Raw genomic sequence first — 17,294 nt, forward strand, 5'->3', positions numbered from 1 at the left:
CTGTGCAATTATTTACTTAAAAGAGCTAACCCTAGCACCTTGGGTGATGCACACTCATTGTAATTGTTTTTTAAATATATTATGAGGAGACGCCTTTAGAGGTCTATTTTATTATGTTATGAGAAATTCCTCATGAAAATGCTTATCTCACTTTTTTCTTCTATCTCATTCTATCACTTATCTGCATCCATATCTGAAAATCATTTAGTCCTAATTCAAGCTCTCTACGCAGGCAACATGTAGCAGTATAAAGGGACTGTATTCACTGGGAATAACAAAACAAGCCAATTTTCAAACACAAGATGCTCATTGTGTTTGAATATCAAGTTAACGTGCATTGGCAGCATGCCTACAAAGCATGCACTTTTTTGAAATTTCACTGTATGCATGTAGTTTTGAAATATGCCTCCAAAATGCCTCCCAGAACACCTTTTTCTATGTAGTACCAATAGTAGTTTTTCTAGATGGTCAAAGTAAATTAGAGCCTAGCTATAAAAGTGGGACTGTGCCTTTGAAAATTTACTTCAAAATGATTGACTCATGATATTGGTGACCAAATAGAGTGTCTGTCTGTCTGCCTGTCTATTATAGTAATATGGCAGAAAATGACCCAGATACTATCAGTCAAAGGACAGAGGTAACAGTAGATAACACACAGGCCGATACAGTACATTGTGCTTCGGCGAGCACACTGTTAGCCTGCTTTTGGCCGTGCGTTTTCGATGTGCTATTTTTACCCCTTAAACAGTATGGGGTAATAGTGCACATTTTACTTTCTGTATCGCACGGGAATAACTAATAGGGCCATCAACATGCATATGCATGTTGCGGGCACTATTAGTTTCGGGGGGGGGGGGGGGGGGGGTTGGCTGCGCGTTTTCGACGCGTTATTTTTACCCCTTATACAGTAATGCATGTTGATGGCCCTATTAGTTATTCCTGCACGATACAGAAAGTAAAATGTGCAGCCAAGCTGCACATTTTACTTTCAGAAATTAACGTCTGCCCAAAGGCTGGCATTAATTTCAGCCGGCACAGGGAAAGTGTACAGAAAAGTCGGAGGCCCCAAAAGTAAAACACAAAAAAGTAAACATTAAAAAAAATGTTTAAAAATCTGCCCGCGGCCCGCGGGTCGGAATATGGATGCTCAATTTTGCTGGCGTCCGTTTTCCGAACCCATAGCTGTCAGCGGGTTTGAGAACCGACGCTGGTAAAATTGAGCGTCGGCTGTCAAACCTGCTGACAGCCGCCGCTTCTGTCAAAAAGGAGGCGCTAGGGATGCGTTAGTGTCCCTAGCGCCTCCTTTTACCGCGGGCCCTCATTTGCATGTTGTTCCCTCCTGATTCGCATGCACAGGAGAGTGGCCTGTGCTCATGTCGGGAGAGCGAGCACTTGCCTGCTCTCCCGCGACTTTTACTGAATCGGCCTGACAGGGAGGCAAGACATGTGCTCAGCTCACTCATCCTTCCACCCCCAATAAAACATTAGACAATTATGGCATTCAAAACAGGCCGCAGTTTATTAAACTTAACCTGAGCCTGAACTCTAATTATAACATCATAACATTCTCAATAATAACAACCCCCCCCCCTCTTTATCTTCCCTCCCTTTCCTCCCTCCTTGCCGCCTCTACCACCTCGCCCCAGTGGTAAAGCAAATACCCACCCTTATTTCCCCCCCACTTACCCCGCCTCACCACCAGCGAGGGCAAGCCCTAGCCCTGAGCTATAGCCCCGCAGCTCACAGGCCGTCTCGTGCAGCGGCCCCCCCCAACTGCACGAGTTGCCCCACCTTTCCCCCCTTTTTAACATTACAATTCTTCCAATAGTAACTTGGGTTTGGGTTTCCGCCACCACTGCGACAAACATAGTCCCAACATTAAACATGCCCCACCAACAAACATAAGGAAGGGCGGGAGGGATAGCGAGCCAAGGCCCTACTGCTGAAGCCGCCCGCCCGATCAGAGTGGCGCCAAGACCCCTCTGCGTCATCACCCCACCCCGTTAGCCAATTCTGGACCAGTGATTCGAATCGCATCCCTATGGCCATTTTCCCTGCCCCCAAAACAACCACCCTAAGTGCTACCCCTCCCCATCTCTTGCCATCCCTCACGCTTTTGTGCACTTATTCCTGCATTATCCTCGGCGGTGCAGGACTAGCCAGCACTGCCGGTCCTTCAGTCATACTTTTTCCACACTATCCCTTGTGAAGATGTGTAACCTTGCTGCATAGGCTAGGTGACAGCAGCTGTACTTAATCCTTATTCATTTATAGAACAGAATTCAAACAGATGGTATTGCAAGTTATCCTGATGCAGGATTACAATTGAGCCAAAAGGTTCCGTCTTAATACAGGAAGACGAGAATTTGCTTTCTCAGTCAATTAAACTTGAATTCTATGGAAATGTGCATAATTTGAGGCTAGTTGCCAGCAATCATCTTCAGTATATTTATTTGCTATCCTGGAGGCCTGCTGGTGGTCATGGGCTCCTACACGTATCCCCTTATTGTTAGCTTATTTTACACTGTTTCAAAGGTACAGAATTATGAGGCAGATATCTAGTGCTACTTAGCCAGATAAGTATTGACTTATCCAGCTAACTGGGGGCCGCTGAATATCTGGCTACATTCAGCAGTCACGTAGCTGGATAAGTACTTATTGAAGTAAGTAGATAGCCTGATAGCTAATGAGCGGGCAATGGTGGATTTGGGGAAGACGTACTTATCCATATAACTCTTAGCTGGATAATTTATATAGCTGCTCAGCTTTGAATATTGAGGCCATACATATGATTAAGCACAATGTTACATACTGAAGATTATGGAGTCAAGGAGCTGCTAAGTTGCAAAATTAACCCTCTAACAGTAGATGCTTATTTTAGCCACACTTTCAGTCAAGCCTAACCAGCTGAAAATTTGCTCAAATCTAACTGTAGGACTGCTATTTGTGCAGCTGGAGTAGCACAACTAAATTTTGCCAGTTAGTGCTGAAAATCAATGTTAATCCAGCTAAGGGGTCGATTTTAAGACCCGCATGCAGTTCCTGGCGTGCGTACATGAACGAGCTGATTTTATAACATACACGTGTCACTGCACACATATTCTAAAATACGATGTCCGCGTGCAAGTGTGCGCCAGATTTTAACATCTTGCACATATGAGCGGGTGGGGGGGATTTTCCAATTACGAACGGTGATGCGATTGGCCTTTTCCCCAGTTCCCTATCCCCCTACCTAACCTTCCTCCCTTTTCCCTACCTAGGCACTCCTAATTTTTTAATTTCTATTCTTACTGCTCAAGAGCAGAAATAAACTCGATGCGCTGGTCGGCTGCCAACGCACACTTCCCCGGGACAGCAACTACTGGATCAAACTGGTCCTTATCTGCCATCATTTACCATTTTACTATGTACTGTAAATAAGAACATCATATATATATATATATATATATATATATATATATATACACACATACACACACACACAAAATACAAATATATTTACTGAACAATAAAACAAACTAAACAAAGCATTTAAGCTTCCTGCCGCCTGTGTGCTGGCAAGTTGACTCGGCTCCTCTTTTCCTCAGAGATGGTTGATGCTGCTCTGAGACCTTTGGTTCCTCTTTCTGCTACTCCAGTGGCTGCTCCTGCAGCCTAAAAATCCAGGTAAAGGATATCTGTTTGGTTTTCTTAAGATATGTAGGGCCTCTAAGCAATATTATTTTTCTAAGATAGGGCATTATATTTTTATGTGATGAATAACTTTACTACCCAGAAATTGCTGCCAGCCCTGAATTTGGGTGACTTGGTGCTCCCTACATACCTGTGCCATGTGATTTCCATATGAAAATTTGCCACATGTTATAATGAATATAAAAGTTCCTGTATACTTTGCCTCTCCTAGTTCTATGGAAAGGGGTGGGAGGTTTAATTACATACATATAATTGAGTATTCAAGATAATAATGAAACAAGGTGGCTGAATTCAGCTGCTCAGCAGCAAGGCAATGTTTGAGCAGGGTATCAAACTTGCCTGACTCTCTCACAGAGAGCAATTTCCAAAGGGCTCTGAGCTGGATAACCTACTAGTTACCCAGCTACATCCCCTGGGATGAAAACTGCCTGCCTCAAACTTCTGTATTCATATTTATGCCTTCTAACTCCCAGGTGCCTTTGAAAGTTTAGCAAACAGTCCATAGACTACTTCTGTTATTAAATAGGAATAAAGGTTACTTACCAGATACACCTCCTGCTACATACACTGCCATAGTCACTGCCATTGCAAACCCAGCACTTATCGTGATAATATTCCCAGCAGCCCCTTGACTCAGGACAGACTGAGCAATACAGCCGCACCCAAGGGTCTGTCAAACAGAAAGGGAATGGTTGAAAATCACTAGGAGGCTGCTATATATTAGCTTTAATTAAAACACTCAAATTATATTCGACAGCCATTAGGCAATGTAATGCAGAGTTTCAAATATTTAAAAGTGGATATAGACTTTGAAGAATGATTTTTAAAATATTTAAAATAAGCAAACATGCTAAAAAATAAAAAAAGGCTGAGGACTGCACTAGTGAGTGGCAGATACAGATTGTGTGGTTATAATCCGTAAGCATCCCAAAAAGTGATCCATGTCTTGTCTCACACTGTAAAAATGACAAAATGGGTCAGAAAAAAGCCTTTTCCCCTGGCTGGTGGCTCCCTGTCTCCCTCCCCTTCCGAATCTCCTCCTTACCATTCAGAACTCCTTGGGGGATTATAGGGGCCAGAATGATTTCCAATCGCTCCTGCCCTGCTGACACCAAAGTCCACCTAGATGGCACTGGCTAACTTAAGGTCCCCCCCTTGTCCTACATAGTAAAAAAAAACCCAAAAAAACCCCAAAAAGGGATGCAGCCTAAATGCCCAGCAATTTCTGATCCAAGCATGAGAGAAGTAAATGATAGATTTTGTTCGTAAAATGACTGAATTATGAATGCACTAGTAGTAAAATCCCGTCCAGGGATGGGAAAATACTGTGATGTGTAGGAAGTGTGTAATTAAGATATGTGGTAGTAGAGAGCATGCTCTGAGCTTGGGTTTATTGTGTGATACTAGAAAATGGATTCAAAATTACAGAGAGAGGGAAAGGTGGAGCTAGAAAGTACAGTGAGAGAGGGGGTGGAGCTCAATTTCCATATAAGGAGGTAGAGAATGGATTGGACAACACAGAGAGAAAGGGCAAAGCTGGAGAGTACAGGGGCAGAGCTCAATTTCCATACAGAGAGAAAGAGGGGTGGAGTTGGAGCGTACAGAGAGAGAGAGAGAGAGAGGCAGAGCTCACTATGCATACCAACAATGCAGGCATGGGGGGGACCTTGTTGTTATTATTAGATATAAAATAGGATTGTGATGCCATTTGAAATGAAATAAGAAATGTACACGTTTCCTATTTTGTTAGTTTTTCAAATGAAACGAAAGAAAAATAAACAAATTATCATTCTTTTTTTTTTCATTTTGTTTTCTGCCACTGCTATTTACAAAAAAAAAAAAAAAAGTATTACATTTATAAAAAGCCCCTGACCTTTTACCCACACCTCATGGGCCCTCCATGAACAATCTGCCACTCCCCCCACCACGCCACAGGCCTTCCAAATCACTCCTTAACATACGTGAAACAATAACTCCCCCTCCCGGTGCAGGACCCCACTGTGTAATTTCAATAAATAGTTATTCTGTGATATTGCTATGTTGAATGTGTTGTCCAAATTATCAGCACTCATGATAATGGGGATAAGATTTTGATCCTCTTTTGAGCATTTCAAGTGGGTAAAAATCAATCATTTTTGTTCTCTAGCCTGGGAAGGGAAGGAAGGCCACACTTACTATTGTAGCAACCCCTACTGGCTAGTAAGCCACACTAAGGGTACATCTCAGAAGAGGTACACTTCCAACTCATTGGCCATGCCAATTAAATGACACATCAGTTCTTTCATCTGGACATCATTCAGCTCAATACATTTTGAGAATGAACTTCTATTCTATGGATGTAAAATCTCATGGATCTAAAGAGGGCAGATGTTCAACAGCAAAGTTTGACATCTAGTGACTATTGAAAAGTCACTCCATTTGTAATGCATTTGACTTTATGCATTTAGCACCTGGCTTGGGCATCATCCAACTGTAACTCTTAAAATTTGCGCATGTTAGTCTTGATGCAGTAGGTGCTGCTATTAAGCAAAGATGTTAACTGTATGAACTAATGTAGAGGGAAGAAGAAGTTCCATCTTTCAAAAACTGCATTTATTGTTGGAAAAAAATTTCTCTAGTTATCAACCAAAAGAAAAAAATCCTTATGCCTTCTCGTTAAGCCTGTTAAGCAAATTCTCAGCCTTGGGCAGGGGTGGAAAAGCACAGCTGGTGCACCAGAAATCTAGTTTAATTTTTTTCATTGCAATCTTTAATTTTCTGTTACAATGAAACATTAAGGTAAAAAACATTAAGTAACCTCCCTTCCCTTGAACTTCTACAGGTTCTGCTGCCCTAAACCAACAGAAAAATTGAAACAAATTTCATGCCTCTTGCAACACATTTTTAAAGATCTACACATGTCTGTGGAATGTGGCATTAGGATCTCCTCACATAGCCACTTTTAGGACTGTTTAACTATTCTGATTTTTCTGATAAAACAGGAATCACTTATTACAGGGGAGCCAACTCCGGACTTTGAGAACCACAAATCGGCCAGGTTTGCAGGATATCCAGAATGAAAATGCATGAGATAGATTTGCATGCACTGCGTCCATTGTATGCAAATCTATCTCATGCATATTCATTGTGGGTATCCTGAAAACCAGGACGATTTGTGGCTCTCGAGGACAGTAGTTGGCCACCACTGACTTATTACATAGAGAAACAGAGTTCCTTCAAGAATCTTCATTTTAAACAGGTTTCCTCCTCAATGCAGTTTTCCAAGTACAGAACAGAGCTCTCAGAATTGCTGGGGGATATCATCTGTTTGTAATTTCCACCTCTTATTTGGCAATTATAACATTCAATAAGCTTAATCAGAAACATAAACAGGATTCTAGACAAAAAGTACAAAATGGTGAAGGCAGTGTGTTACAGTTTTGTTGCATTTTGCAAGATTTATCAATAATTTGAATTTATGCAGTGCCTTTCATTAAACAAGATCCCTGGGCGCTTTACAGAAACGTGCATGCGCATGTGATGTGGCTTTTCTGCCAGCACATTTGTGGTACTCAGACTGCATAACAGCTTCCAAAGGGGAAAAGGAGGAAGGAATTCTACTTATGACCCAAGTATAATCAGTTAAACTGCAGCACAGGAAGATGAAGTCACTTGCAAAGGTCACATAAGGTCCATGGAAGAGGAGATTTGTCCTAATGTGTGGTTCAGAGCTCTGAGTTAGACCACACCTAGTTCTTGATGCCTAGTACTTCCTAAAATATACAGGAATTCATGTGACTGAGCTCATAGGCTTTAGGTCTTGCGAAACACAGCTCTTTAATTCTTGGAAATATATATTTCCTAGCAACAATTTAATTATTTGCAGAAAACAGGGTTTTATTTTAAATACTGAAATTCTATTTTTTTTTATCTACCAGAAAATTAAACAGATTTTCAAGAGCATGATAGCATCACAGAAAGTGTGGTGTTTGGGTGTAATTTTAATCTCTATTTCACCTGAGCCAGTTTTTACACATTTTTAAATGTGAAACTCAAAAGGAAATGTGTATCTTGACACTATTTGATATGTTTAGAGGTGTGTGAGGGGGATAGGGTATAGCAAGACTTAGGCCCTGCCTAAATATACCTAGAATTGCTGTAAAATAACTCTAAGCAGTTTTTATGAAGAAACATTTGACTCTGCATAATGGTAATTTCCTAAATAAATTCTATTTGTAGATTAGATCTGAGCTGCTTTATATAAGTTTAGTAACTGAGTTGGATTAGGAATCAGAGGCAAATTAGTATGTATTTTTGTGTTTTATAACTTTGTAATCTGCTAGGGATGTGTGTTTGTTTGAAACGAAACATGAAATGACAATGGAGTTTAATGTTTTGTTTCATTTTATTTAGAAAAAAAAACAAAATTTTTTTGATTTTTCTTTCTTTTCATTTTCCAAAGCATTCATCAGTCCTGCTCCCTCCCCTGCTGGAAAAAAAACACAGCACTGGGTAGCACCATAAAAAGGAAAAACTTGAAGCCCTCCTTAGACCCATCTCACCCTGTCCATGGATATTTCAAAATCCAAATGGGGCAGAAACAATCTCCAGGCACTCCCGCCCCGCTGGGCCAGTATTTAAAGATGGCATGAGCTGGCCTTGAGGCAGGCACCATTTTGTTGTATGGAGGTACAATAAAGATGTGGCAGGACAGGAGCAACCATGGATCGCTCCAGCCCCATTTCAAGTTCTTAAGATCCATGGATGGGGTAAGAGGCATCTAGGGTGGGAGGAGAGAGGGTGCTGGCAGGCTTGGGAAGGGTTTTATTTTTTTAAAAGTTCTGTGACACCAGAACTGTTGTTTCTTTTTTTTTTCCCTCAAGGAGGAGGGAATCCTGTCCATTCCCTTTCATGTTGTTTTTTTCTTTTCTTTAGTTATTTTTCATTAGTTTTTGGTTTATTTAATTTAAAATAAACACATTAAAATGAAATAAACCATAAAAGAAAAAAAAACAACAAAAATAAAATGAAAAAAATATTTAAGTGCATATCCCTATTACCTGCCTTGAGGGTTAATGAAAGGTGGAAAATTAATAGTAAATTAATATACTTTTAATATGGAAATTAATGGTTTTATACCACATCTAGGCAAATATAATCTGATGAATGTTCTTTGTGGATCTCCTCAAACTCTGTGCTACCCTCTTCATCTCCCTTGATGTCGCTGTTGAGTGATGACTGAAACTCCTTTCCTCCCCCCCCCGAGCTCTGCAGCATCTTCAGCCCTTCTCAAGCCTGGGTGCAGAGTAATTGAACCTGGCCACTAAGCCCTGCCACTGCACCACTGGGCTAGTCCCTCACCCCTCCTCTCATTTCCATAAAATGAAAAATTGAAAGATGTAAAAATATGGCAGGTCCTGTGAACTGAAGAGACCAATGAATGCATGTGTGTGTATTTGAGTTGGTAGAAGAAAGGTAGTACAAGATTAGCACTAAATGTATTTGTGTTCTAGGGGAGGGTAAGAAAATATTCCATTCAATGTGCACATGTACTGTAGGTGCATAAGTTTACCCGGACTGAGCGAAGGCATTCCTGGGGGCAGAGTTGGGGACAGGTTTGACCTAGGAATATACTTGTTGATTTTCAAAAGCACATGAATACATTTTCCCAAAACTTTTCTGTGCATAAATTAGAAGGTATGTGTGTGTGTGTGTGGGGGGGGGGGGGGGGGGGGCGGGGGAGTTATGGTGAGATAATTTTCTTTTTTTTTATTTTATTTTTTATTTATGCATTTTACAATACTAATACAAAAAAGAAAAATAAAGAATACAGATATTTCCATAATCTAATAAGCAATACAATATTGATATATATTCCATCTGCTTTCTATCTGTATTATATATAAAATAAGGTAAACTAAAATAAACCCCAGGAAGGAAAATAAAGAATAATAAGCGGTTAAAGGTCAAAGATTCACTAAAACTGAGATACTACATGATAAAAGATTAGAGACTATTGAAAAGTCTCAAAAATATTTAAATCTTAGAGTGTTGAATTTCCCCAAACTTGACTTGGTATTACCGTTATATATGTTTAAAGAATATTTAACTCATGTTTTAAAATGGCCTCAACAATCTATGCCTCTACTAAAGGTAGTATACCAGTAGAGAATAAATCAGGTGAATTATCATTAAATCTAACTGATGTAATAGAAGCTACTATAAAAACCAAGATTGTAACTAGATCAACATTGCATGTTTCCTTTGTATTCGCTACTGATAGAGATGCTATGTTTCGCCTTTATATGAGAAACAGAATGGAAAATTTTCATGGGGGAAAAATTTGGATATATCCTGATTTTTTTTTTAACTCTGTACATAGCCCTCCTATAGTAATTTTATCCCCATCTCCTAATGTAAACTACCCATAATTGAAGTTACCTGTTAAAATATTTGGTTTATTGAAATATTCTTGTTGACTGTTCCTTCTGTTCATTGTAAAGGCTATGCCTATTTTATACGTTGGTTATAAGTTATTTGTAAACCGATGCAATGTGCAAACGGATGTCGGTATATAAAATCATTAAAATAAATAAATAAATAAATTTATCTAGAATGACGCAGCAGAGGAGGAGAAAATTCCTAGATTTAAGAACTGAAGTAGAAAATATGGGAGGTAAAATGATTGTGAAGTACCCATGTAGGTGTGAGATTTTGAGTCAAAGTCAGAAATATGTATTTTTTGAGATTTCACAATTACGTAAATTTCTTGATTCCCATACCCATGCGGCTTTAGCTTTAGGAGCCGAGGCAAAGTGAATATAATCTAGGTGCAGTCTTCTTTTCAATTGTTGGTGGGATAATTTTCAAAGTGAACATAACACACACAAGTTTCCTATGAAAATTGCTAGAAGTTATGCATGTTATTTGTCGTCATACATATGTGGGCTGTTACAAAATTACCTCCACAGAGTATAATTTACTATTACTATTTGCATGATATTAATGTAGCTGATGCATTTAAACATGGTCACAGATATTTTGCATTTCAAGAGCTATAAATACTGTAGAAACCTAGTATGATCAATGAACACGTTTTCCATCAGTTTATAGCTGGACAGTAAAATGTTACAATTGGCAAGAAAAGTTGCACTTGTAGGTAAAAGGTTAACCAGACAAGAGAGTGCTATGTTCCCAAAGCTGCAAATGCTTGTGCGCTGAAGAAACTTGTAACTTTCTGATGTTACCATAAATTATTTTTTATCTTCATTCAAACAATGGTGTCAGTAACAAAAAAAAACAAACAACTTACTAGCAATATGTAGAATGAACGAAAGATGGCTGATTGTACTTGCTATTCATATATATATATATATAATTATTCTTTCGTTATTAAGCATAAAGCATTCATATTCAGTCCCATACTCAGCAACCTAAAACAAAATATTTTGGTATGTACTGTGCATTTTTGTAACATAACCAAACCGATCAACATAACCTGTAACAAACCAAACCGATCAACAAAATGTCTGAGCAGAATAGGGGTAGGAAAGCATCTGGCACTTACAATCAGTAAAGAAGTTGCAAAGAACTCGGACAGGGTTTCTTTTACCAGGCTGTTCTTAAGTGAAATCTTATCTTTCAAGCTTCTTCTGCTCTTTGCATTCATTTTTGCTGAGGGCGTTGCTTCCCCTGGTGTCTTCCAGTTCCTACTGCAACTGAATAAACCTTCCTCCGTAGTGCTTCCCAATGAATCAATCTTTAATCTCCTCCTCACTTCTATACTGAAAATGTGAGCTCTCTGCATTTGCTTGGCCAAATTATTCATATAACACCAGCAGGAAAATCTGACTGCACAGTCATTGACCGAGCTGCTCTCTCCATGACCCCCAACCTCATTTTGTAAGTTTTACTGCCAGTTACAGAGATTGAGACGGAATCAAAGTTTGACAGGAAGGGTAAACCAAACCTTGCCCATAATCTGGCATGTACCCAAACTATTATCTCCCTGCCATCACTATGACTCTCTGCACAAACAGTATCATTAATCCACCAGATAGCCCCCTCTTTCTCACTTATAAGGGGATATGTTAGTGCAAGGAGTCCTTAGGGAGAAGACTGCAAGTACCTAGTTATCACATAGGTCAATAAATTTTGCAGAAGAATTTTGGAACAGAGTATCCACCACCTTTGCATTTCAGATTTTTATGTCAAATTGAACTGGTAATATTCTGTGAGCCTGATATTCAAAGCTACTTATCTGGCTAATTAATGCCAAATACAGGGATATGCATTAGCATAGCTGTGTTGCTGAATATCCCATGTAATCTAGCCAGACCTAGATTCATCATTTTGCTATAAATTCCGCATGAATAGTGCCTGCAATTAAAAAGAGGTGTGGTTTCGGTAATTTTTTAGTTACCATAATGCATGCTATTTTACTGCTTTGCATAGGTATTTTACCACAATGTGTGTTAAGTTTATTGCACCTGGGATATTCTTACTTTGTAGCTTGTGAACTGCCCAGACCTTTCCATGTTTTGGGTGAGAGAGAGAGAGAGAGAGAGAGCACCCTCTCCCTCTCCTGCCCAAAACAGGATTTGCGATAAAAGGTGAAAGGTATAGTTATTTCCAGTGATAATGAGCGTTATGCTATTGCACACAACATTAAACACCCCTCATTTTCATGAACTCCACCCAAACTCCTCCCTTTTGACTAAATTTTTAAAATGTGCATATGCATCTTGCGATGCAAAAAATGACGGATAGTATAAGGGATAGTATTGATTTATATTCTGCTTTTCAGCACTTCAAAATGGATTATATTGAGGTACTATAGGTATTTCCCTATCCCTGGAGGGCTTACAGGGAGATGCATCAAGCTGTGATAGTGCTCTAATGTGCATTAATCAGCATTTATCACGTGTTAGAACACTATTGCGGTGATATTGCACAATATACATGATATTTTGCATGACCCTCCCCAGATTCCCTTCCCTATTATGAGCTGCTTTGCATGTGATTTGCAAGCATTTATGCACATAGCTGGGTAGCTTTTATAATCCTTTTGGTGTGTGTGAGCCCAACATATTTGTGCATCCCCTAATTATTGCATGTGTTGGGCTTTTAAAATTCAACTTTAAATGTTTATCAAAAGCATTTGAAGAATGAAGAGTGCTACTATGTCAAGAGCTTCCTCTTACAATGAATATTTTTGGAAGTTCTATTTTCCTCTTCTGTAGAAAGAAAACAATGTTAGTGGGCAAATACCCTGCTATAGCAAATAATCATCGGAGAAAATACATGTTTGTAGTTGGTCCCCCATTTTGGTGCTATATCCTACAGTTACTTAGGGGTGCTATGGGTCTGGGCTCAAGTCCAGATGGTGAGGAAGATTTCTCTTCCGCGCTGTCGATCACAATTTCCATGACTACTTCACACACTAGATCAAATAGTTCAGGAGGTGTCAAGATAGTGAAAAATAAGAGCAGGAAGCCAAAATTAACACCACAGGAAGAAACCAGGAGTCATCCCTTAGTACGTCCACACTAGGGTACACTCAAAGAAAACACTGGAGTCTGTAGTTGGCGTTCAAATAATATATAATTCTTTACTGTAACTTAAAGAAGAGGATCCAGTTCAAGGTGACAAACACAAGAATCATTATACATCTAATGATCAATAAATAGCAAATGGTTTCTCTGTCCATCCTTCTTCTGTTCACGTCCCTTCTTTCTCTTGCACCTTCATCCTGATTAATTATCCCACTGTTACTGGTGAGGATATTTTCAGAGTGTAGTTCCAGTTCTGGCATGAACTGGGCTGAAAGAAGAAAATTATCTTGAGCAAAAATATTAAACTGGGTTCCAAAAAGTTAAACACTTCAACTACAATCCAAACATACAAGTCTCTTGAGTTAATGTCTCAAAAGGCTACTTCCTTCTCTTTACCCAATCTGCTAACTGGCCGAATGGGCCAAAAGATCCTGTCCCAGTCCTTTGGGATTCCAGGGGCAGGGGCAGATTCTGGGTAAAGATCGACCAGGGGATTTCCCCCCAAAACCGGCCCAGAAGATACCCCGTGGTCTGCCGAGCGCAGATCTGTCGCGGCCACGCTCGGCAGACCACGTGACCAGAGTGACTAGCCCACCGGGGGATACCCGATCCCCCGATGGGCCAATCCGCCCCTGACCAGGGGTATGCAATTCCCTCAGGCACTGGTCAATCAAAATCCAAAAACTCTTCTCAAAATCTCCTTGCCAAATGCTTGAATTGCCTTCCGTGAGATCCAGGGGGAATCTCCAGCTCTCCAATCTACTTTCTATTGAAACCCAGGGATGGTTTCAACTCCTCACTCTTCCTGTATCTCCTTTCCACTCTCCAACCCATTGAAGCACTGGGCATGCTCCATAGGTCTTATTACCTCTAAAAGTCTAACTCCCAAAAAGGTGGAGTTAAAGCAATGGGAGGAATAAAAAAATATCAAGCTCCCCCCTACTGTCCCTAGACAGCAAAAGTCACATAAAGATAATGTAATGACTGGCATAGCCTTGCCACATGTTTTTTTGGGAAAGTGTTTTCAACATTTTCACAGTTTGGTATGCCACTGTATTAAGTTGTGCTGAAATTTACAAAGATAAGTTGATTTGCTAAAATTACTGTAAGCGAGTACTAAATGGAATGTGCGCTATTTGCCCTTGTAGAACATATCATTTTATTGAAGAGGTGGCATGGTGACGTCCTGCTACTGACCAACATGGTTTGCAGGACCTGGAAGTGGAGCAAACTTGGCAGGCGTTAAGGGTAAGAGGAGGCAGAGGCAGAAAATATACAAGTGCAAGAGGCATTGCAATTGGTTGGCAGCCGTGGAGGGGGTGGAGATAGGGAAGTTACGTTCAGCGGTAGCTTAGAGCAGCAGGAATGTGGCTTTGTGCTTGCAGACCCACATTGTGAATTGTACAGAGATGTGTTGTCCTAGTGTAAGGGATGGTGAACCTGAAGCAAGTTGGGTATTATAATTGTTGGATTGGTTTGGGAGGGGCTACCTCATGGGTAGAGGTGAGAAGTTTGGAGGATTTGTGCCTTGGTGGGAACCCCCTATATGCTGGACCATAGCAGAGACAACCACAGAAGATGCTTGAAATCCTGGCAGGTTGAAGATGTCACTCAGACATCTGGGTGCAGGGAGGTTTGCATTGTGATGGCTCAGGTTTGATTTGGAAGCCAATAAAGCTTTGACCAGTTGTTACCCAATCCAATGCTTGTTTCTGAGTGCTAATGATGTATCTTATTGTAATGGGTGAGCAAGAGGGAAGGGCTCCTACATGTCAGTGTTGTTTTTGGGGGGTTTTTTCCACAAATAGTGATTTTAGCAAACAAACCTTTTGGTTTTGTGAGTTTTCCCACAAAATCAATGCTAATGAGTGATCTTGAGGTAAAAACATTCAAAGCAGCTCATTAGCTATGCGTGCACAGTTAAATTATGTGCAAAACGCTTCATACAAGCAAATATTGCAAAAACTTGAACTACATGTCAGTGAAGTGTAGTTAAGCATTTTGTAATGAAGAGAGTATGTACTGTGGGGTTTATTTTTAAATAATGCCTGATCACATCACAAAATAGCATCTTTGAAATGTAAATGCATGTAAAATAAATCACAGCTGCAGTTTAGGAAAGGAAGATTCAGCTGATCTAAGAGGGTAATTTTCAAAGCCATTTACATGCATAAAACACAGGCTCATTTGTGTTAATGGCTGGCTTGTTATAAAATTGCCAAGGGTTTGTGTGCATAAGAGTATGCACATAACTTAATTTCAATCATATTTTTATGCACACAAAAAAAGAGGCATTCTGGGGGAGCAGAGTTTGGATTTATTTGCATATTTATTTGTTTTAACTATGCAGGTAAATTCGCAGACACTTTATGCCCGGCAAAGAATAGGTGCAAGTGTGCTGGTGAGTTTGTGCATGTTATTTCAAATAAATGGGGGTAGCCTATTCACATAGCTACTGCACAAGTTACTAGCAATGGAATATAATTATCATTTAAATGGCTGAGGCTGCTTGATTTTCCTATACATGTGCATTATCCTTTCTGTTTTTCTCCGGTTCCTCATTCGGATAAGTTAATTAAGTTTGGGATTTTCAACCAGCCTTTCCAAATCATGCTCAAGGCAGCTTACAGCATTATTAGAATTCAGATAGAGTAAGTACTTGCCCCAAAGATTTTCCTGTGTGACTTAGTGAGTAAGTATGCTGTCTGTTAAAGTACGATTTTGTAATTAAAAACAGAGGAAGAGGAACCGAGTTTGTCCAAACTCTGTGGGGTCTGCACAGATGGAATCTGAGCCCATGTCGCTTTCTGAAACGAGCTCCGGGCAGTCTGTGACCTACCTCATTTACAGCCATGCAATCAGATGGGATGGAGTAGTCTTTTCTGCAGAGGTTGGATACAGTCTGGTGATTTTCTACACTGCATCCTAGATCAATGATGCAACGAAAATTAGCATGTGCCAGAATTATGTTTAGTTTGCTAATGATCTCATTTCTGAAGGATAAACACAGCAAATAAAAAAAAAAGAGATTATGTTCTACCTAGATCAGGAGCTGGTTGCTTGCCAGGGCTTCAAACCCTAAGTGAAAAAAAATCCCTGCAAGCCTGAGCACTCTGTCTTTCACCAGCTACCAATGCCCATTGACAAACAGGCCTGAAATCTCTCTACGGACAGGCCGAATAGCTAGAATGTTGCAGACTGCTCTGACCACAAAAACCAAGGAAGCTGCAGAAACTTAAAGCAACAGTAGGAAATTAATCACCGTGCCATGGCAATCTCATCCGGGGCAAAATATCATTTTGGCTGTGGGTGGGCATGTTCATGAGTGTGTAAGAAGCAAGAGAATGGAGAGAGAGGGCAGGAGGGGGCAAGTGTGAAGGTTCCAAAGGCAATCTGAACGGGAGAGCCAAAGCTGGCTGCAGCAAGAATGCCACAGGGCAAAGGGCTATTCACTTACTTGCGGGGCTCAAGTGAGTAGCAATCCTCCCAAATCGATCTCTAGATCTCTCTCCCCTAACTTAATTCCTGGTCCTGGACCGGTTCTTCCTCACTCCAGCCTGATCCCTTATCTTCTTCTCCCTCTCTCCCCTTCGGCTTGATACCAGTCCATCTCCTCTTCTTTTTTTTTTTTTTCATTTACCTCCTGGGTCCAATTGATTCTGATTCTCCCAGAGGCAACGGGGTCACAGCGGTAACCTACGGATAATCAAGCTGCCTTTGGAACACGTGCACAGGCCTGGGGGAGTCTGAAAGAGCAGCAGGTTGCATTCACATCCTCTCCCCGATGGTGCATGCGTCAGGTCATTCAGGAAGTGGCCCATGCAGGTGCCTCAGAAAGGGGAAAGGTGGAGGAGCTACCACAGGGACAGTACGTGTGTGAACCCTTTGTGCTTTGCCTCTCTTCTAATAGCCGGCCCACTCATGCTGGCTTTTCTGTGCTGTACCGGTGTTCCTGCTCCTGTCAGACCTGAAAGTTACCAGATTTTTGGCAGGCTACTCTGGGACACTTTTTCTCTTCGTAGAGAGAGTGAGTGCAGTGAGCAAGCAGTTTATAAGAGATCTAAAGAA

At 40.5% G+C, this 17,294-nt stretch overlaps 1 protein-coding gene and 1 long non-coding RNA gene across 2 annotated transcripts in view; both read right to left on the minus strand.

Annotated features, from left to right (window-relative positions):
* Positions 1–11,548, minus strand: part of AQP9 (aquaporin 9) — a 54,730-nt gene extending 43,182 nt beyond the window's left edge. Inside the window, 2 exon segments of the mRNA XM_029575795.1 lie at positions 4,237–4,363; positions 11,240–11,548. Of these exon segments, the coding sequence (XP_029431655.1) occupies positions 4,237–4,363; positions 11,240–11,500 (388 nt within the window). The 5' untranslated portion in view covers positions 11,501–11,548.
* Positions 11,549–13,276: 1,728 nt separating this feature from the next.
* Positions 13,277–16,825, minus strand: LOC115075490. The gene is made up of 3 exons (XR_003852529.1): positions 16,684–16,825; positions 16,066–16,151; positions 13,277–13,494 (listed from the first exon to the last, which is right to left on the minus strand). It is a non-coding gene; the product is annotated as an uncharacterized LOC115075490 (long non-coding RNA).
* Positions 16,826–17,294: the final 469 nt, after the last annotated feature.

This window comes from Rhinatrema bivittatum, chromosome 13 (assembly GCF_901001135.1).
Source record: "Rhinatrema bivittatum chromosome 13, aRhiBiv1.1, whole genome shotgun sequence".
In the NCBI taxonomy this organism is placed as follows: domain Eukaryota; kingdom Metazoa; phylum Chordata; class Amphibia; order Gymnophiona; family Rhinatrematidae; genus Rhinatrema; species Rhinatrema bivittatum.